This window comes from Poecile atricapillus, chromosome 24 (assembly GCF_030490865.1).
Source record: "Poecile atricapillus isolate bPoeAtr1 chromosome 24, bPoeAtr1.hap1, whole genome shotgun sequence".
Lineage (NCBI taxonomy): Eukaryota > Metazoa > Chordata > Aves > Passeriformes > Paridae > Poecile > Poecile atricapillus.
Window position 1 is genome coordinate 1703986 of NC_081272.1, and position 20900 is coordinate 1724885.

The 20900-nt window shown below is 51.2% G+C and overlaps 2 protein-coding genes across 7 annotated transcripts in view; both read left to right on the plus strand.

Annotated features, from left to right (window-relative positions):
• The window catches only part of RPA2 (replication protein A2), a 317593-nt gene that overhangs the window by 42966 nt on the left and 253727 nt on the right, over window positions 1-20900 (plus strand). The window lies entirely within an intron of this gene.
• Window positions 1-20900, plus strand: part of SCMH1 (Scm polycomb group protein homolog 1) — a 64398-nt gene that overhangs the window by 28734 nt on the left and 14764 nt on the right. For 5 of the 6 annotated variants that reach the window (XM_058856727.1, XM_058856730.1, XM_058856731.1 and 2 more), the window contains 6 exons: window positions 974-1062; window positions 1597-1840; window positions 15392-15624; window positions 16180-16306; window positions 17318-17518; window positions 18138-18323. In XM_058856727.1, the coding sequence (XP_058712710.1) occupies window positions 974-1062; window positions 1597-1840; window positions 15392-15624; window positions 16180-16306; window positions 17318-17518; window positions 18138-18323 (1080 nt within the window). The remainder of the gene's footprint in view (window positions 1-973; window positions 1063-1596; window positions 1841-15391; window positions 15625-16179; window positions 16307-17317; window positions 17519-18137; window positions 18324-20900) is intronic. The other variant, XM_058856732.1, reaches the window with a different exon arrangement.

Genomic DNA, 20900 nt, shown 5'->3' on the forward strand with positions numbered 1-20900 from the left:
TGCCAGAGCTCCAGGAGCCTTTGGACAGCGCTCCAGGGATGCCCAGGCTGGGAGTGCTGGGGGGTCTGGGCAGGGCTGGGGTTGAATTCAATGATCCTTGGGGTCCCTTCCAGCTCAGGATATTTTATGGTTCATGTAAAATGTTTTCCTTGCCACCCTGGGAGCTGAGCTCTCCCATCCCCTGTGGTTGTGGCTACTTGGGTTGATTTCTGAGCTGATCTGACAGAGCTCAGGGCTGGCAGGGTGACCTGTGCTGAGCACTGCAACCTTGGCAAAGTTTTCTCATGTTCTTGGTCCAGGTTTAGTGCCAGGATTGCCTTCAAAACCCCACAAACACAGACCAAACACAGCTGAGCAACAGAAATTGCCTGTGCAGGAAGATGCACGTTTAGCAAAGAAGATACTCTGTGATATCCAGAGCCTTCTTTTAGTTGTATAGTCATAGTCAGTGCCACATACTTCAGAACATGTGAAATTGCTTTTTTTCTTCCCATAAATCCTCTCTTCTTGTTATTTCTCCACTTTTTTCACAGCAGGTGTCGAGCCAAAACCTGACATCTTTCCCTATAATGGTTAACTCTATTTCCCAGCCAAGTCACAGCCTCTATTTCTTCAGATTAACTTGCCTGCAGCTCACACTAGAGGTGGAGGAGGCCACCCAGAAGCTGTGATTCCTTGTTGAGGAAGAAATTCCATAGCCTGAGTGTGCACTTGCTGATTCATGTCTCCCCTGCAGCAGGATCACTGGAGCTGGCAGCACTGACTCTGCACAAAGTGCTCAGCCTGGATGGTCAATGGATCAATGGGATTGTTATGATGAGTGAATATTGCAGGCAGACAGCTGTTTCCAGATGTTTCTTTCCAATAACACTAATGCTTTGCATTCAGAATACCTGCAGTCCCATCAGAGCAGGCATGTGCTGCATCAACCCCCACAGTCTAAAAGTCTCCATCTCTGCTTCCCTCCCCTCAGGCTTCCGGCTGAATGCCTCCTCCTGGCCCATGTTCCTTCTGAAGACTCTGAATGGAGCAGAGATGGCTCCTGTCCGGATTTTTCACAAGGTATTTCACTGTTTGTGCACATTCTCCTGGCAATGGTCCCTTTGCTGCACCAGACTCACAGCTGGTCCCACAGGAGGTGACATTGCACAGCTCTGCCTCGGGGCTGCTCTAGGACAGACCTGTGTCCTCTCCAGCTGTGTCATAGCAATGTCAAGGTGTGGCCAATGTCTGCCAAGGAAGTGCCTTGGGCTTCAGTGCACAGGCTTGAGGCAGGAGCTGGTTTTTCACTGGTGCTGCTCGAGGTGGGGAATGCAAGGTGGGAGCATCAGCACCACTCTGGAATGTCCCACTCCCTGGGCTCGGCGCAGCAGCCAGCTGAGGGCAGAGCTCAGGGTAGTGGACTTTGCTGCCTCTTGATTAAGGAGCAGTGGCTGTGTAGCCCAGCCAGTGTGTGCACCCCTACTGGGGTTCAAATCCAGCCCACTAACTCCCTTCAGCTGCTCCTGGAGGTGAATTTGCTGGGGAGGGCACAGCCCTGGTGTGGGGAGGCACTGCCATATCCCCTTTGAGCATATATTCCACTTCTTCTTGTAGGAACCGCCATCTCCTTCCCAAAACTTCTTCAAGACAGGTATGAAGCTGGAGGCAGTGGATAGGAAGAACCCTCACTTCATCTGCCCGGCCACCATTGGGGAGGTGAGAGGTTCTGAGGTCCTCATAACATTTGATGGCTGGAGAGGTGCCTTCGATTACTGGTGCCGATATGATTCCCGGGACATCTTTCCCGTAGGCTGGTGTTCGCTGACTGGAGATAATCTGCAGCCCCCTGGTACAAAAGGTAAGGCCCACGTTGTTGCTTAGCTGTGTTTCTCCTCCACTCAGCTCTCAAAGAGCAGCAAAGCAGGCAGAGACTGGCAGCAAGGACACCTGGGTGCCCTTGTCTGGCTTTTGTGCTGCTTCCTGTGTGGCAAAGGTGATCAGGTGTAGCACTGAAAGGTGCTGAGGAGCAGCTATCCATAACAATGGGCAGGACGATGGCTCTGGGGAGGGATGGTGCTGTACAACATTGCTGAGGTCTGCTCCTCTCCAGGAATTTCCTTGAAGCTTTTCCTGCGCCTTTGAACCACATTTTCGTGCAGTTTTGCTCAGGGGGTCTGGAATAATGAGAATTATGAAGCTGCAGGACTGCGCCTCTTTGTACTTTGGACAGTTTTCTTGGTCTGCTGTGAACATGGACAAAGCAGGTCATACCTGCCTGGTTCCTAGGGCTGTGATTGTTGGGTAGGAGCAGGGTTGGGGAGCTTGTTGCCTTACAAAGGCCTGAGCAGTGGCTGGTTTGATTCTCAGACATGTCTCAAGCTTTCTCACATCACAGTTGTGTTTGGGCCCTGGGGTCTGTCACTGTCCCCAAGCACATCCCTCTGGCATTTGCTGGCTGGCAAGCCCTGCATGTGCTTGTCAATGAAATGAGGGGCAGGAGACCAAGCTGTCTGCCAGAGCTGAAGGATTGCTTAGGAAAGGCATTTCTCTGTCAGGGCTCTTCCTCTTGGCAGTCCTGGGTCAGCTCAGGCTGCCCTGTCAGGCTGGTGCTGCCCTGGGCCAGGTCTGTGCTTGGGACTGCAGGGCTGGGCTCAGTGGATTGCCTGAGGATGACCTGTGTGCTGAGCTCTGGGCTCCCCTTGGCTGGAGATGATTCCTCTTTAGCTTGGATTTCTACAATTTGCCTTCATGTTCCCAGCTTCTCCTTCTCTTCTTGCTGGTTGTTTGTGTCCCACCTGCTCTGCAGAGCACTGGGGCCCTTTTGGCCAGTGGCTGACCACTCCAGTGGTGCCCTGGAGTCAGGGGCTCTCACCAGGCATCTCCAGGGTGCCTCTCAGGTGCTGCACAAGTGGCTCAAGACATGTTTGTGTTTGGTGGCAGCTCTCCTGGCAGTAACCTGGGGGTGGAAGGTTTCAGGAGCACGGTGGAAGCCACTTTCTCAGAAGTGTCTGACCCACAGCCCCAGCAGAGTGTCTGACCCAGACCTCCCCAGCCTCCTCTTGCCAGGGGCTGAAGCTGTGAGTGAGCAGAGCCCAGTCAATTATCCAGAAACAACACCCCATTGTGCCATCCTGGGAAGCTTGTGCTTCCCCCTGTGACAGATTTTCCCTTTCCCACCGGCTCCATGTGCAGTGATTCTGCACTCCTGCTCACGTACAGAAATACTGACCCCCTAAAAGTCACATCTCCCCACTCACAGGCAGAGGCAACCCTCACTCTCAGGCAGATTTATGCTCTCTTTTTCCTTTTTTTTCAATTCCTGGGACAAGAGCAGGAGTTGGCAGGGGTTGCATGAGCCATGCAAAAATTCCAGAGAGTTGAGATCAGCCTTGTCTTTGTGGTTTTTCTTCTGCCTCTGTGACTGTCTGCTCCCTTTCCTGCCCAAGAATTTCTAACTTCCACTTTGTGGGATTAAACCAAAAGAACAGAGTACTGGGAACTTTCTCTAATGAAATTCCTCCTATGTTTCCTCACTCCTCAGCCCTGCTGTGGTGGAGGGTTGAGCACAGTCCTCCCAGACCTGGAAGTGCTACTCTTGGCAGGGTTGGAGGATGCATCACCACAGAGGAATCACCTTTTCCTTGAGCTCCAATAAACCTTCTCCATGTGCCAGCCTGGAGCCTGCAGGACCATGTGGTGGAGCTGGGCATTTCCCTTTCCTGGTGGGAATTCCTCTTAAGGAGAACTGGAGAGAGATGCAGGCAGTCAGGTGCTGCTGTGGTAATACTGCTGTGTGCTCATGTGCTGGACTGAGCCAGGGAGGTACAAGGAAGCTGAGGAATCCTGTGAAGAGTTAACTCCATGGAGAATGAGTAACCCCGTGCCTTCCTGGGGCTGAGCAAAAAGAGGCCTCGTGGAATGAGCTCATGTTCAAGGGAAGCAGAACTTCAAAGAGGGCAGGCGTGTTTATTTAATGCTGCTAACTCCATTCAGCTCTAATCTGTCTCTGCTGCTGGCTGAGGTGGAGGAGTGCAGGGCTTCTCCCAGGCACAGTCCATCTCCATCTCCAGGGCCTCCCACTCCCAGCAGTGTTTGCTTAGCTGGAGTGGCTGGGCAGGGAGCTGGTGGAGCTGGGGCCCAGCCAGCCACTCCAGGGAGCTTTCATCAGGGCACGTGTGCGTGCTAAAGAAGGAAAGAGGGAGGTCAAACAGCAAGGAGGAGCAGCCTGCATGCCTGCTTTGTAATTCCATTGCTGCATGCTGGATGTGCAGCAGCCTCCTGGACATCTCCTGCTGCTCCTGTCTGGATGCTGCACACCTTGGAGCTGGGGGATCCAAACCAACACACCACCCGGGGGAAATGTAGCTCTGGGAGTGCCTGTGCCTGTGGTGGGTCCCTCCACATCATCCATGGGCTGGGGATGGATGTTCTGCTGGGCTGCAGAGCAAGGTAGAATGTGGAAGAGTTCATCCTGTGCATCCACAGCTTCTCCACCTCAGCCTGGCAGCTGCTGGGGAGGCAGGTCCCAAAGGAGGGGGAGTTCTGTGTGAGTGCAGCAAACTTCCCCCAGTGTCCCACCCACACCAGTGGGGTGCTCCCAGGGCTGTCTGTTGGCCAGGAATCCCTACTCCACTCCTCATGTGTGGTGTACCTTACCTGTCTTTTCATATCTCTTCTACCTGTACTTTTTTACCCTTAAATACATATCTGGGCTTTCAGGAATATAAAGTGAAGGGGACTTTGTGTTCAATTGAGTGCTGGCTGGGAGCCTGGAGCTCAGAGTCAGAGAACATCCTGAGCTGGAAGGGATCCACAAGGATCATCAAGTCCAACTCCTGGCCCAGCACAGGACAACCACAATCAAAGCTGAACAGCTTTTACTGTTCTCTCTCAAGTGTTTCCTCCAGGTATGTCCCTGGATCATCTCTCAGAAGTCAGAATGATGGGTAGGCTGGCTCAGTGATGGCTGCTGCACTTCCCTTGCTCAGGACATGTGGGGTCACTTCAGTTTCAGAAATTAGAAGGGTTTAGCTGTTCCTGGAGGTGTTGCTTGTGCTCTTACTGAGCCAAGCACTCATCCCAGAAAGTTACTGACTGAGAAATATTTACCTGTCACAGCACACAGACATAAACCAGCTGAATTAACATTGCAGGGGGCATCAAACCCAAACTTCCTGCAACGTTCTGTTGCGTGGTGGGGTCAGAGTTTCAGAATGAGGGCAAAGCAGAGAAGAATGGTGTCTCCCCATCTTTAGATGCTGCAGCCAGAATACACTGTGTGCACATTGCTAACAACACGGGGGTTTTGTCAACAGGAGACCCTGAAGGTGTGTTGGGTGGGGAAGGAGTTACCCACACCTGCCAGGTGTGTGAGCTTTTCAGCTGGGGTTAGAGATCCAGCTGGCAGCACAGCAGGTACAGTGCAGGAGGTGGCTGATGTTCCTCAAGCCAAGAACATCAAGGTTTAGGTGTTGTGATGCACATAAGGGGTCTGTGCAATGCAGCAGTGGTTGGTAGAAGTGTAATCTGGGAGGAAAGCAGAGATTGAAGGAGGAAAATGTGGGTGGGTTGACCCAGGGGGCAGCTGAGCCCCCCCAGCCACTCGCTCCCACAGTGGGATGGGACAATCATAAAGGTAAAAGGGTGAAAACTGGTTCAGGTCCAGAGAGTTTAACAGGTAAAGCAAAATTGCAGGTGCAGGGCCAAGCCAGACAGTCACTGCTCCCCAGCACAGGCTCAGCATCCCCAGGAGAGCTGGGATGACACCACCATCACTCCATCCCCTCTTCTCCATGCTGTGCATGGAGCTGTACAGTCTGGGACATCCCTGGGGCAGTGGGGTCTCAGCTGTGCCCCCTCTCAGCTCCCTCTGAGCTCCAGCCCAGCCAAACCCATTGCTTTGAAAACACTTTTGCATGCATTTTACTTTTTCTAACCATCCTGGTCTTTGGGATGCCTGTGGGCTCTTAGGACAGGTCACTGCCACAAGTGGAGAGTGGATTTTGGGAAGCTCCCCATTAGAAGCAGTGCCAAAATAATCAATATTTAGGATGGACCTAAAGAATAAGGATGGTTGTTTAGTTACCTTAAATCGTGGCTGGGGAGAAAGAGAGAGGGAGATGCACACAGAAATGGAGGAGCTTCAGGGAAATAAAGAGGGAAATAACTGTGATAAAAATCAATGAGAAAAAAGAAGAAACAGGTAAGAGGCTGGTTAATGATTGTTGTTTCCAGGGCCACCTGCCCTCAGCAGGGAGGTGGGCTGAGAGAAATTCCCTTCAGCTAAGGCATGGTTTTGTAGAAAGATGTGTCTGCCTCTGTAATTCATGGGAAATTTGGCAGTTCACAGCCAACCACAGACTAGAGGAAAGTTCAGTTCTTTGTAGTCAGGGAAGCACACGTTGGAAGAGGATCCTTTCTGCTTTCTGAAGTGGTTTGTGGGATGGAGAACTGTGAATCCTTGGGGGAGGAACAACTAAAGCAGGGTCTTCTCAGGTACCTGTGCATGGAGCCTTGATGCTCTGAGCTCTTCAGCTGAGGAGGTGATGACTGAAGGGTCTCTCTGCCAGCTAAAGGCACATGGGCTGACAAAAGGGCCTGGGCAGGTGGGGTGGGGCTTTCTGCGTGTGACTGTGGGCTGGGGCAGCTGAGAATTTCCACAGAATCTGTCTCTGCACAAGAAAGAGCTCTTACTTAAACACCAGCTCCAAGTTTTGGAGAAATGCAGGCATTTTTCTGGGCTTTGTGCCAGAGTATCAAGAACTTTAAAAGCTGGGATTTGGTTCAAAAAATATGAGACCTTTACAGGACCCTCGTACAGCTGGGTGCCAGTGGCACAGTCCCACCAGTGGCACAGTTCCACCAGTGCTGCTGCTGGGAGGTGCTGTGGCAGTGAAAGTCTTCCTGGCCCCTTGAAAAGCAGCTCATTTTCTCCATCCTGAGCAATATGGATTTAAGCCATACCTGTGAAAGGACCTTGCCCACACACACTGTTCTCTGTAACAATCCCTTAAGTCTGCTCCCAGGTTTCATGTGTTACTGCTGGACACAGGTAAAGCGCTCAATGTCTGTATTTCAGGAGGTCCCTGTGCTATTCCTCCTTTTGGGCTGTGCCCTGGCTGATGCCAGTTGCTCTGGAGTTCTGCTGGGTTTGCTATTCCCTGTTCCACCCTTCTGGATGCTCTGTGACAGAGAGAGGGGTGACTCTGTGCTGTGGGAGAGGGGCAGCAGTGAAAGCGTTAAGATTGGGCAGGCAGAGCTGGAAGCTGCTCCAGCTCTGGAATTTGGAGGACTGGAATTGCTGCCTTGGCAGCAGCCCAGCTGGCAGAGAGCCCCAGGCCCAGCCAGGCAGGGCAGAGCTAACACAGAGCTCGTCCTCTGCCACCGTGCCAGGGCTGGTGGGAGCTGGGCGAGGGCACTGGGGACATTGGTGACACTGGTGAGTGCCTGCACAGCTCTGTGTGAGCTCTCAGACCCTGCTCCCTCTGCCTGGGCTCGGCTGCTGCTTCCTCTGCTTGCAGAGCAAGCAGATGTGGATAGTTTTAGAGAGTTAGGATGGGCTGGGAGCTCCATCCAGCCTGGGCTCACAGCTCTGCGTCACCCCGGGACCAGCGGTGGCTGCTGCAGTGGCTCCAGGGGGTTACAAGATGCTGACCCTGGACAGAAAGTTCATGAAGTTCTTTGTTTCTCACCACCATGTGATTTGATGTTTAACTGCTTCGGCTCCTCAAAGGAAGATGATGATGATCAGCTGCTAGGTTTCCTGCCCAGGGGCAAAGGTAATGTGTGTTTTATTATTTTCTTTTGGATATTGCCTGGTTTCTCTTCCTTCTTCCATAATGGTGGGAAGAGGAGCCTCATCAGTAGTTGGCAGGGTAACACTCAGGTGAGCTCCTGTGCATTCCTGGGATGGAAAATATTAATTACTGTTTCCTGAGGACTGAGCTGGGATGCAGAGCTCCCCCCTTAAGCTGGGTGACATTGCTTTGCACTGCATGGCTGCTTTGGGGACCACACAGGTAGAGCTGATGCACCAACAGCAGGAGTTCAGGTTTTTATCCATGAATGTAATGCACAAGCAGCCCTGGAACCTGGGTGGTGCTGCCTCTGAGGCTGCTGTTGGAAGATCCCAAGAAAAATCTCTTGAGCTGTTTGGAGCACAGAGCCAAGGCTCTCGGTAGTGACCCTGGCTCAGCTTGGATGTGTGTCCTGGAATGAATGGTTTGGAGGTTTGCTGGCTTGGATAAGGGAGCCCAGCACTGCAGCACGTTTTCCTGGGTGCTGACAGTGCCTGTGGCTCAGTGGGAACCACGGCATGTCAAGGACCTGAAGTTACTGAGTGATGTCTTGAGGCTGGCAGGAGCCTCTGAGAAGAGGAGCTGACCTGGGAAAAGCAGTTTTCTCTGGTCTCCAGCCTGTCCTTACTCTCAGTGTCTAGACCTTCCTTTCAGCTTGACTTTTCCTCATGTTTTGTTTTGAAATATTTCACACCCCAGAGAATCTGGTTTTTGCTCAGGATGTTTCCTTCCCTTTTCCACCGTGCCTCCTGGCCAAAATCAGAGTTTCAATATCTCAGGGTGTTACTGAGTCTTGGCAGGAGGTTTCAGCAGGACCCTCTCTTTGGTCCTGCCTGCCCTGGAAGGGTGAATCATGAGACTTTCTCACCTCTCATCCCCTCACCAGGTCACTCATGGATGAGCACTGTGGATCCTGGTGTACATCCCTGTATTCCCCACATTGATATCTCTCTTCTGGGAGGATGATTCTTTGCCCCAACCTCTTGTAATCCTTGAGTTATTCCTTTAGAATCCTTTCTTCTTGTCCCAAAGCTCTGGAGGTGTTGTAAAAGCCTTTGGTGAGGATCTTGGAGGCAGATGAGGCTGTGCCACATCCATCCACGTGTTCTCTGGCCAGTCCAGACCCTCCAGGTTTCTGTTGCAGGAGCTGGACTGACACTGCCCAAGTGGCTCAGACTGCCTGTGCCTTACAGGGCTGTGTGAGAGAGTGAAGCCTCTGTTTTGTTTTGGAAAATGTTTCAGTAGATGCACCTTGTGCTTGGGTAGACTCATCTGCTTGGGTTTAGCAATGTCTGTGTGAATAGGGCAGAGTGAGATGCGCCAAGGACAGCCCTGGGGATGGACAGGTCTCTTAAACACCCAAGTTCTGGTGTTTGATTGTGTAAGCACACCCTGTAGGTCCACAATAGGGTTTTTGTCTTTGGCTCCAGTAGCACTGACTGCAGTCCCCAGGTCTTTTCCATGTCTCCATGTGTGGTTACAATCACAGATGAGACACTTGGGCTGTTGTGCAGCTCGGTTCCTGCTCTGGCACTTGAGGCAAGTCACTGAAGCTCAGGCTGTCGTGTGCTGCCGCCTCTGAGACACGAAACAAGGTGCTGGGAACACCTGCCAAGGTTTGCAGGATCCCTGCTGAGCTGCTTCAGAGAGCACTGGCTGTAAGTGCCACTATGGTTTAGGGCACATGGGAATGCTGCTGTGAGACTGAAAATGTGACGCTCCTGCAAATAGCAAACAGCAGTCACTGCTATCACTGTGACTCTTGAGACTTCTTTTTTTTTTTTTTTCCCCAGTTGTTTTATTTTGATAAATAAAACAACTGGAAAAACAAATAAAACAACCATAAAAACTGGCACAACTCGTGCCAGGGGGATGTGCAGTGGCATCTGCAGTGACAGAGCTGATCTGAGTGTGTGCCAGCAGTTAGGAAAAGTGCCGCTCCAAACCATGCAGCTTTCCAAGCCATTTAGGAATGGGACACTGATGATGAATGTTCAGAGCCTGTCTCAGGTTCTGTAAATGCACAAGGCATTGCTTTAGTTTGAAGTAACAGCTTTTCATGTGCCTGTGGATGTCCTGCCCAAAAAAGACATTATAATGCACCCCGGTGGTGAAAATGAGTGGGATGGAGTTTTGGGGACTGTGGGTTTGGGTTTTCTTTGTGTGCTACTGTGTAACCACTGGCCAGAGGATTAGTGGATAAAATAACTTTTTCAGTAGTAAAAATAACAGGTTTCAGTAGTCAAAACCTGCAGCTAGACAAATCCTGTGTGACTAGAAGGTGTCTGTTTGGGAGAAGAGAGAGCTCATCATGAGAAGAGGTAGAACATACCAAATCCTGCAGTGCTTGGATCCCCATGCTGTGTTGGATATCTCCTCTGGTCTCAGCTCAAACAGATGTTTCAGACTGGAGAACATGAATCCCTGCAGGAAATCCTGAATTATCAGAATCATTGTCTTCTCACCTTTAAATTCCAGGATTTGGAGTCTTGTTCTTAATCCCTGCCTTTGCAAGGAGCTCATGTCTTCCACCCATGCTCCAACCCTTTGTCCTGTGTTTTGTCTGCTGAGAACTCAGGACAGTCCAGGTCTGGAGCCTTCCCAGGGCTTGTATTTCTGTCCCAGTCATGCTCATGATGGCCAGTGATGATGGTCTCTGCTTTGGGAAGAATCACAGGGCTTTGAAGCTTTGACATTTTACTCTGGGACAAGCAGTGAGCTCCAGTTCCTGTCCTGCTCCAACCTTCAGGATGTCCAGGATTGAGATGCCTCATGCAGGGAAGGATTCAGCCAGATCTCAACAAGATCTCTGCACTCTGGAAAATCTGTTTCTCTTAAATGGGTCTCTAACCCCCCTCTTTGAGTGCTGCTGCTGCCTGGGAAGTGCTGAAGATGGGACAAGGGACAGTGATGACCAAAGGACCGCTGGAGGGGTGGCCTGCAGGACATCTCCCAGGCCATGCAGAAATCTCCCCTTGCTCTTGAGGACACTGCAGGGGTCAGTACAGAGATCTCCAGGCACAAGCACATGAACTTCAGCTGCCTCTGAGAGTACAGAGCCCTCGGCACAGAGAATGGGAATTTGGGATTTGTGCTCCTGCAGCTCTTGGTAAATGAACCTTGTAAATAGGAGAGAAAAGCAAGAAACCTTTCTGCAACTTCAACTTTTCTGTTCCATATTTTTCTACGTGTTTTGACTTTGTAATTCTTGTCCCAAGGACAAATGCTGCTTCCTAGCACTGACTAACCTTCAAAGTGTGGATGGCAACTGTGCAGAGCCTCCTGTAAGCAAGAGTTTCAGTCACAGTGTGGTGGGCAGCTGCAGGTGCTGTGTATCAGCTGACAGGGGATGTCTTGGCATTAGGAAGTAGAGCCTGAAGTCAGGAATTCTCTGTCAAGTTTATTCGTTTCTGCAGAACTCTTCTTTGAACTAATCCTTCAGTGATGAATAACATCATCAGTGGTGCCCAGCTTCTCTTTGGCTCTGAGTTCAGCTGTGTTTGAGCTGCGTCTTCAGGGTGATGTTTCTCGCTGTGCCAAATGGATCCGATGCCAGCCAGCCCAGCAAGGAGCCAGCCTCCTCCTCCTCCATGTCTGCCATTGCCCTGGATGCCTGTGTGACCCAAAACAAGACAGTTCAGCCAGCAGAAAATTTCCAATTATTAGTTTTCTGTCCCTTAATGAGCTGAAATAACCATGAGTTCAGATCAGTGAATAATTCAGGTCAGAAGGGATCTTGGGGGTTGCAGGGCTCAACTCCTCCAAAGCAAGGCTGGTTTTGGAGTTGGTTAGATTGCTCAGAGCTCAGGTGAACAACAAAGCCATGGCACAGAGAGATGCTGCTTCACTGAGGAACAGCAAACTGTTGATTTTTTAAGTAAGAGAGGCCCCACTTGGTTTTCTGAAAATGTGGCTCCTCTCAGTGGCCTGTACATGGAAAAAGAAGGTGAGGATATCTCTGGCAGCTGCTCACTGTTGGGCTGGCGCTGTCAGCAGCTGAATCACAGAATCAGAATATCCTGAGCTGGAAGGGACCCCAAGGATCATTGAATTCAACCCCAGCCCTGCCCAGACCCCCCAGCAGCCCCAGCCTGGGCATCCCTGGAGCGCTGTCCAAAGGCTCCTGCAGCTCTGGCAGCCTCGGGGCCGTGCCCATTCCCTGGGGAGCCTGGGCAGTGCCAGCACCTCTGGGGGAAGAACCTTTCCCTAAATCCAGCCTGAGCCTGGCCTGGCCCAGCTCCAGCCGTTCCCTGGGTGCTGTCCCTGTCCCAGAGCAGAGATCAGAGCTGCAGATCCCTGAGCTCTGCCCTCGCTGTGCTCTGCTCCAGCTGGACACTCCAAGTGCCCTCAGCTGCCCCTCCTGACCCTTCAGAATCTTTATGGCCCCTCTTTGGACACTCTTTGACAGCTTTAGATCCTTAATAATTAAGATGTAATCATAGTTAGAATAAGATGCAGTAAATTGAAGCTTTTGGCAGTTATAGAAACTTGGGCAGTGGTTGGAGCTGTGAGATAATCCAGCTGTTCCCACCTCTGGAGCTCTCTGGGTGCTGGGCTGGCTGCAGGCACTGATCCCTGCATAGCAATCCCATGTTTCTGGATGATGGCAGGGGCTGAAATCCTGCAGGAAAATATCAGGCACCTGAAAAGAAACTGCAGGCTCCTGTAGGAAGCATCCAGACACTGGAAGTGGTGCCTTGGGGATGAGGCAGAGTGTGGCCAGCTGTGTTTGGGGGCTGCTGGTGGGAGGACTCTGCTCTGGAGCTTTTGGTGTCTCCTCCTCACACAGCTCAGTGCATCTGGTAGGGCAAGAGAAATGTGTTAGCACAGGCTGGTGTTTACTCAGATTCTGGTTCAAATCCAACAAAAAGCCAGGCAAGTCTGGCTGGATCATGGGAGGATAAAACCTCATTTCATTAAATCACTCTGGATCAGTAAAATGTCTGTGCATTGCATCAGTGTGATGGAATCAGCCCCAGGGAAGAGATCAGAGCCTGTCCAGGGCTGTGCTCAGGGCTGTGCTCAGGGCTCAGCAGCACTGCTGGGCACACAACACCAATCTGGGTCACAATCTGTGTCTCTCTGTCCTGAGCTGGCTGCACATTTCAATGTAATTTAGCTTGTTTTGGTGTGGCAGCTCCTCCATCCCTCCAGGAGCTGTAGCAGGGACCAGGGATGTGCTGCCAGGGGCACAGGCACAGTGGAACTGCTCTGGGTGCCTGAAGGACATGAGGTGTCCCATCCCAGGATCTGCATGCACCCAGCTATGGGCCTTTATTGCCCAAATCCCAAAACCAATTCTTCAAGCCTGGCAAATTACTATTACATGTACTGTCTTTACAGCTGAAGTGGGCAACAGATTTTTCTTGCATTTATTTCACCAAAAGATGAAATCACTTTTTAACATAAAATTATACAGTGAAAGCTTGCACCCCAGGACTTCATCTGACAGCAGTCTCCTTTTTCCTGGCACTGAGAGCAAGGGGTGCAGTCCAGCTGCTCTGCCTACTGCATGCCAACTTCCCAAATTCACCATTTCTCTGGGTTTGTTCCTAGTAAAACTGAGAACATGGATTTGCCTCACAGCTTGTCTGTAGAATTCTCAATTTTTCCCTCCACCAGGTTTCTCTTTTCCAGAGAAACATCATTGTGGCACCACTTGGTTTAGACACTGAGCGTTGTGCAGATCTCAAATTAAATACTCCCTGCCCTAGCTTCCACATCCCTGTGATATTTAACAGTTTCTTTGAAGTATGGAGAGTTTTAGAATCATGGATTGGTGTAGGCTGGGAGGGACCATAAATCCCATCCCATTCCACCACCTTCCACTGTCCCAGGCTGCTCCAAGCCCCATGTGGGACCCAACCTGGCCTTGGACACTTCCAGGGATCCAGGGGCAGCCACAGCTTCTCTGGGCACCCTGTTCCCCTTTACCTGTGTTTATCCTTGTTCTGTCAACTCGAGGGACTCTAATAAATGGTTTAATACAAACATTTCTGGGCTGAGATCAGTCATTGCACACTCGAGGCCAGAGGCCACACAATTCCATGATCAGCACCTGCCTTACCCTGCAGCTCAGTGGCAGATGTCACCTGGAGCAGGTGACACTCTTGGAGTGCCATCAGCTGTAAGAAGCACCTGAGCTATCACATTCATTTTCTTAGCAGCAAAATAGTCTTGCTTTTAACATTACCAGCTCAAAGAGTAGTAAAACCCTGTTTCTGCCACATTCCCAGTGTCTTCCTGACACAATAAAGGCTTTATTCAGGAAGTCAGACAGATCCTGGTGACTCTGTGCTTGTTCCCAGCTTCTGATACAGAATGCTAATGCACAAAAGCAAGGAAATAAAATTAAAACTAACTAATTAAAACTAATGAAACATGCCCACATGACAAGCAGAATGGGGCTGGATCCTGGATACACTGAGTGATTTGGGTTGGAAGGGACCTTAAAGCTCATCTCATTCCAACCCCCTGCCATGGCAGGGACACCTCCCACTATCCCAGGGGGCTCCAAGCCCCATCCAACCTGGCCTTGGACAATTCCAGGGATCCAGGGGCAACCACAGCTTCATTTTGCCAGGGGAATGAATCCTTGCTCACAGTAACTGCTCCTAAAATCCTCATTACAGAAACCTTGAAAATCTCGGTACATGCCCACAGTTGTGCCATCCTGGTAGCAATTTTTTATTGCACTGTTTCCCTGGCTTAGATTTTTTTCCTTAACTACAAAGCCCCTGATTTCAAAAGTGTTTGCTTGTGTTTTTTCCTAATTCCTTGCCCTTATGTTGAACACATATTGAGGTTTCCAGATGTGAGAAACAAGGCATCCTAAAGATCACTCTGCTGTTTTCAAAATGCAGCAGGATTTTGGTTTGTTTCTTTAGAGCAGAAATTTAAAACAGAAGGAAACACTGGTCTGCTAGGCTGAACCAGCATATCTCTTGCCTTTAGCAGGCTTGGGAAAGATGACTGACCAAATTTATGAGATCTGTGGGCAAGTATACCAGAAACCTGATTTTGTTATGTAAAGAGTGAGAGGATAAGAAGGAGCAGGCCTTCCTCTGATAGAATGTGGGAGGAGCAGGGCAGCTGGTGCAGCTGAGATGAGCAGTAATCCTTTCAGGCAGCTAGGATGGAGCTGGTCCCTTCCACTGCAGTTTGCTGGAAATTTAGGGACAGAACAGATCTGACATCAGCCTTGAGAGAGGGAATTTCCAGTGTTTGCAGCACTGGCTCTGTGACTCAGACAGATCTTGGTTGATCCCTCCCTAGGAATGCTCCCAGAGCCTTTTCCGTGGCCGTTGGCAGGTCACCACTCGCAGAAGGAAGAGCTGTAAGTGCCAGTTATTTTCAGGAAGGAAGGTATGGCTGCAAACATGATCCTTCTGGAGTTCAGCCCATCCAGGTTAAGCCCCAGTGTCCCCCAGCTCGAGTGCTGAGCCAGGGATCCATGTGTTTGGATTTTCCTCTGGCACAGATAGCAGTCCCCCCGCCCAGGGGTCTGGGAGTACTCCAGGTTTTTCCATGTGACACTGTATAAAGATGGAGGCTGCTCTTGTTTTGATTCTCACCTGATTTAATTACATTTGCTTTTTCTCTTTTTATTTCAGTTGTGATTCCAAAGAGCCCTTTACCTGCCTCCGAAGTAAACTCGGAGAAACCTAGCATGCACAGTAGCACAAAGACTGTTTTGGGGCATCAACAAGGGCAAAGGCGTCGCAAAACAGGGAAGAAGCGTGGTCGAACGACCAAAGCGCTAATCCATCACCCCATGCCTACACCCTCCAAGTCAGTGGAGCCTTTGAAATTCCCCAGAAAGAGAGGCCCCAAGCCTGGCAGTAAGGTAAAAGCTGATGCTGATGCAGGCGGGTGAACAGCAGGTGCTGCAGGTCCTGCCATGGGTTGGTGCATGCGTGTGTTTGTGCACGTTTGTCTCAGCCTCTGGCTGTGTGACTGCAGCAAGTAGGAGAGCAGAGGGGTATGTGGGGCTGGCAGTATCCTCAGAGCCCAGCCCCGGAGCTGTAGAGAATGTCTGTGTCCTAAAGATCATTTCCATCAAGAATCCGTGTCTTTGGAAGTGCATTGGCTGTGGAGTAGCATGGCAGATGCTGGGAGAAAACAGGATGGCCAAAGGGTAGAATTAGCTCTCCCGTCCTTTCTGTGGCTAGTCTGAGTCAAACAGAGGTGGCAGATCCCAGGCTTGTTATTTTTCAGGGTTGTGGTTTGTAAAACACACACGTGTTGATTACTAGGTTCTCGACACACCCCGTCATCACCATCAGAAATGTGTCATGTTCCACAGTGCCTTGTCTGTTGGATGCAGAGGAGAGAGTGTAGTGATCATGGGTGGTAAAGGAGAGCAGGGGTAAAAGGAGAAATATCTCCTCTTTTTCTGCAGAGGAAACCTAGGACATTGCTGAACCCAGCACCCACCTCTCCAACCACCAGTACCCCAGAGCCAGACACAAGCACTGTGCCCCAGGACGCTGCTACAATCCCCAGCTCTGCCATGCAGGCTCCCACAGGTAAGGAGGGTCTTGGACCACATTCTTGACAGGATTGCACAGTTAGGAACTGCAGCAGGCAGGCAGCAACACTCTGAGAGAGTCCCATTTCTTCCTAAGCCTGTAAATCAGCAATCCTTACCACTCCAGAAAGGCTGGCCTGAGAGAGGCACATGAGTCCAGAGCAGCTGTTCATTTATCTTTCTATTGGAAATAATGAAGTAGGAAGATTGCAAGCCCACCTTGAGTGCAAGAACCCCTTTCCCCTGCATGCTGGTGACTCCACAGCTCTCCAGGGACACTTGTGGCCCACTGTGCCCGGGGGCAGTCGGGTGTGCAGCACTCCCTGTGAGCCCTGAGCGTGAACTCTCCCACACCATGCAAGGCACAGCTGCTGGAACTGCACAAGGGGCAGAGGAGGTGCTGAAGGACTCTGATCTGCCCAGCTCCAGCCAGGATATCAAGGCACACAGGGACAGGAGGGAATAGGGGAGGAGGAGGAGGAGGAGCAGCAGTGAAGAGTGTATGCACTGCTACAGCTGAGGAGGAATCTGGCTGGGAAAGTCTAATGCAAAGCTGCTTTTGACATGTTGAGTCAAGCACTGGATATGGGCTGAGCCCTCTGTTTTCCCAGAATGTAATTGGCCAGTTTTCAGAGGAACCTAAAGAAGCCAGTTTCCCTAAAAAGGAAACACTGTGGGAAGCCCTAGAAAGTGGGGGCTGCATTCCTTCTTCCCCTCTGAACATCACAGCCACCTTACCTGGCTGGCATGGAAACCGCTTTCCAGCCTGGGAGAGCATGGGAGAAACAGCAGCAGTTTGGAAGGTGAGCGTGAGGCGGGAAGATTTTGGAGGTGATTCCCCTCTAGAAGCGGCTCCACTGTGAGGATGCAGTCAGGCAGTCGTGGTGGATTCCACTTTGTGAGTGATTGGAGAGTCTTAAAATCTCAGCATCTCTCAGGTTGGATTTTAGGCATCTGTTTCTTGCTTTCTTGAGTGGGTTAACGGCAAACACATTTCTCATCTTGGCAGTTTGCATTTACTTGAACAAGAACGGCAGCACTGGGCCCCACCTAGACAAGAAGAAAGTTCAGCAGCTGCCAGACCATTTTGGACCAGCTCGAGCTTCTGTTGTCCTGCAGCAAGCAGTACAGGCCTGCATTGATTGCGCTTATCATCAGAAAACAGTCTTCTCCTTCTTAAAGCAAGGCCACGGGGGAGAGGTCATCTCAGGTGAGAACAGGCCCCCAGCACTTTGCCTCCAGAGAGGTTGTTGCAAGAATTCTCTCGTTGGAAGATGTCTGTCCTGAAGCTCGCTGCGGCCACAGGCCAGGGGCAGACAGAAGAGTTCTGTCTTCTCTTTCTTGCCACACGTGTGGCAGTGAAGCACCAGCTGGCAGCTGACTCAGAGCGGAGCAGTTGCCATGGCCTGCGGGCACAGCTGCTGGAGCAGGCCGTGCTCAGTGCTGGCATCGCCTGGGCAGCAATCCTGCCCCACCGAGCGGCCCCCGCACTGCCCCAGCCCCGGCAAGAGCCCCAGCAGGGGGGATTCCACAACTCCTCACGGAAAGACAAGAAATGCCCGGGTTTTTATTTGCCTTTAAGGCCGCGCGGAGCCGGAGCTGCGAGCGCAGGCCCCTCCTGGAATCCTTTGCGTTCCCTCGGCCGCGGCTCCCCGTGCTGGGTGCAGCAGGCTGGTCCTGGCCTGCCCCAGCTGCAAAAGGCAGTGGCTTTGTTGGCTGTCGACAGCCCAGCGATGCTGAGATCCAGGAGCTGGCTGTGCGGCCCTGGGCGTAGCCTCCCGCCTTGGCGGGGGGTTCACGTGTTGGGCTCTGTTTGTTTCTGTCTCCAGCTGTGTTTGATCGAGAACAGCACACTCTGAACCTGCCAGCAGTAAACAGTATCACCTACGTCCTCCGCTTCCTGGAGAAGCTGTGCCACAATCTGCGCAGTGACAACCTCTTTGGGAACCAGCCTTTCACTCAGAACAGCCACATGCAGCGCTCACACGAGTACGACCACGACAGGTATCTACCAGGTAGGAGCTGGGGCGGGGGCGGCACTGTAGGGACCCAGGTTTGATCTCTGTCTCTGAAGGCCTTCAGAGCCCTCACAGGGTTCATTGCATCACACCCAGTGTCGTGCACGTGCCCACAGGGCTCTTGTGTAGGATTCCAGTTGCATTTTCTGCCTGTCGGTTTGGTTTCCATCTCCGCTGTAGGTTTCCGCTCATCCGTGCTGTCTCCTTGTCTTCCCTCCTCTCCTCGTCCCCCAGTCCTTCCTTCCTCCTGTAATCTGATTATGGTGACTTCATACAGCTAGGAATTCAGGTGAAAAGACTGCTTGAGAAGGGAGAGTGAGAACATGCAGCAGCTTAACTGTAATTAGCAATTAATTAAAGCAGAGCGGTTTCCATGTGGCCATGGATCTGCTGGCAGCAGCCAGGGCATCCAGCCCTCGGTGACAATGAGCATTGAGGGGTGATGCTCCTGCAGCAATCTGATGCAGATTCTGTTGGTTTTGGAGCAGCTCACCCCAGCAAGACAGTTCATGCCACAGTGCAGATTGTCAGGCTGCAAAACTGCTCAGAAGTAGAAGCAGTGGAAAACAAACGCAGGGGTTCCTGCACAGTGCTGGGCAGTGATGGGGTGATGGCTGCCCTGCAGGCTGGCCAGGCTTCTGGGGCAGCTCCTGCTCCAGGAATGTCAATCATGGAGAGGATCAAACCTGCCTGCACCATCTTGGGTGGTTGACAAGTGCTGATCTCTCCTGTCTTGCTTTCTTCCCCCTCTAGTCAGCAAGTAGTTGTTGTGTTGTTTGAGGTCTTTCCAAAGTTAATTCTTTGCATAATTATGGTTCTGGCAAGAAAAGCAGAAGTTGTATGAATGTAAAAGGATGAGCACTTAGAAAGAACTGTTTAAAGAGAAGTTGCTAAGCATGAGGTGTAGGAGCAAGAGCCAAATTCCACAGTGCTTCCATTCATCACACCTCACAAAGCACCTGAGGCAGACTCTAGAAAGAAGGATGATCTTCCCATCCTCTGTTTCCTCCTGGCTGGAGCCAGCAGGGCCAGGAGCAGAGGACCTGTAGGATATGCAAGAACATGAGCAGCATGACTAAATTACTGGGACTGGAGGCTTTCCCCTGAGGAACCCTCAGATAGAAGAAATCCCCATGTTTCAGTGTGGAGGTACCCTGTCATCACGAGAGCAAAACCTGAGTGGGAGGGAAAGCACCCAGCTCTGGGCACGGCTGAGCTCACACAGAGTTTCCAGCCTCCATGAGAGGTCAGAGTTGGGCTGCTGGACAGAGTGGAAAAGTATAAATCAGAGTTCAGAGAAACTCAGGCAGAGCACCAGATCTCACACAATGCTGAGACCTGCCCATCCTGAACTCTGATTCAGAGTGTTTGCAGCACTTGAAGAAAATCAGCCACAGTCAGAGGTGTGGCAGCACCTAGTCCTGCACTTCATCCTGATGTCTGAGCTTCTTGGGCATCTGCTCATGTGGCACCTTTCTCAGGCACTTGAAAGAAGGTGATAAACTTTGTTATCTACACATGCAGTGGCTTCTGGTGGGGCAGGGAAACAGAGCTGGTGATTTTGGGAAGTTTGTGCTGGTCATGGAGGAATGAGGGTGGAGTTGTACGTCCTTAAATCACAGCAGATGTCAAGGCTGCTGTGGTCTCACCTTCAGCTCTGCATGTCCTGCCTTGTACAGTCTCCAGTACAGGAATGTCCTGTATGGGGCTGGTTCTCCCAGTGAATGGCCACTGGTTAGGACTGGGAGCTGCTCTGAATTCCCAGAACAAACTGGGGGTGCCGTGGAGAATTGAGGTGTGTGTGCTTGGGGCAGAGGGAAGGTCTGCAGCAGCCAGCAGTGCCATTCTGCCTTTCTGAGCAAATGGAAATGAGGAGAAGCAGAGTGAGCTGTACATCAGGAGCAGCTGTTGGCAGGGGACTGGGCAGCTGATTGCTGTTCATAGCAACATGAACATGATGTGACCTGGAGCCATCTGAAAACACAGGACTGCAGAGACCTTCTGGACCACAGAGCCCTGGCTCCTGCTGTTACAGCACCACATGGTGCTTCTTGGATCCTCTCTGGAGTTGCAGATTTTGCTTCTCCATTGGACATTGCTCCAGGGTTTTATGCTGAAATTTTAGAAACTATTTTGTTATTTCCAGCCCTGATTTATTCTTGGGCAACTTGGTGTCTGTGTCTCCTAGTCTTAATATTGTCTTTTAGCTTAACTTGGTTCTTTTTCTTCTGGAAGTAGTTGCAGAGCAGTTGGAGCCCTCAGAGGAGTTCATCTTTTGGCTGCTTTTTGCTCTCCTCAGACAGGGTTGGTTTGACTTGAACCTTCATGGGGTGGCCAGAGTGAGCTGCTCTTCCCCCCAGCAGCCTCCCAAGGAAGGGGAGGTGAAATATCCCTCCCAGCTGTGCTGGCATTTGGAGGCAAGGACAGCCCTTTGTCCTTTTCTCTCAATCCTTACCTTTCTGCACAGTCCCCTTGCTCTGTTCCCTTGTGCTTGTTCCTTCTCTAGCTGAAACATGGGCCCAGCATTGCCTTTGCACTGTCTCAAAGCACAGAATGAGTTAAAAACCTCCCTTC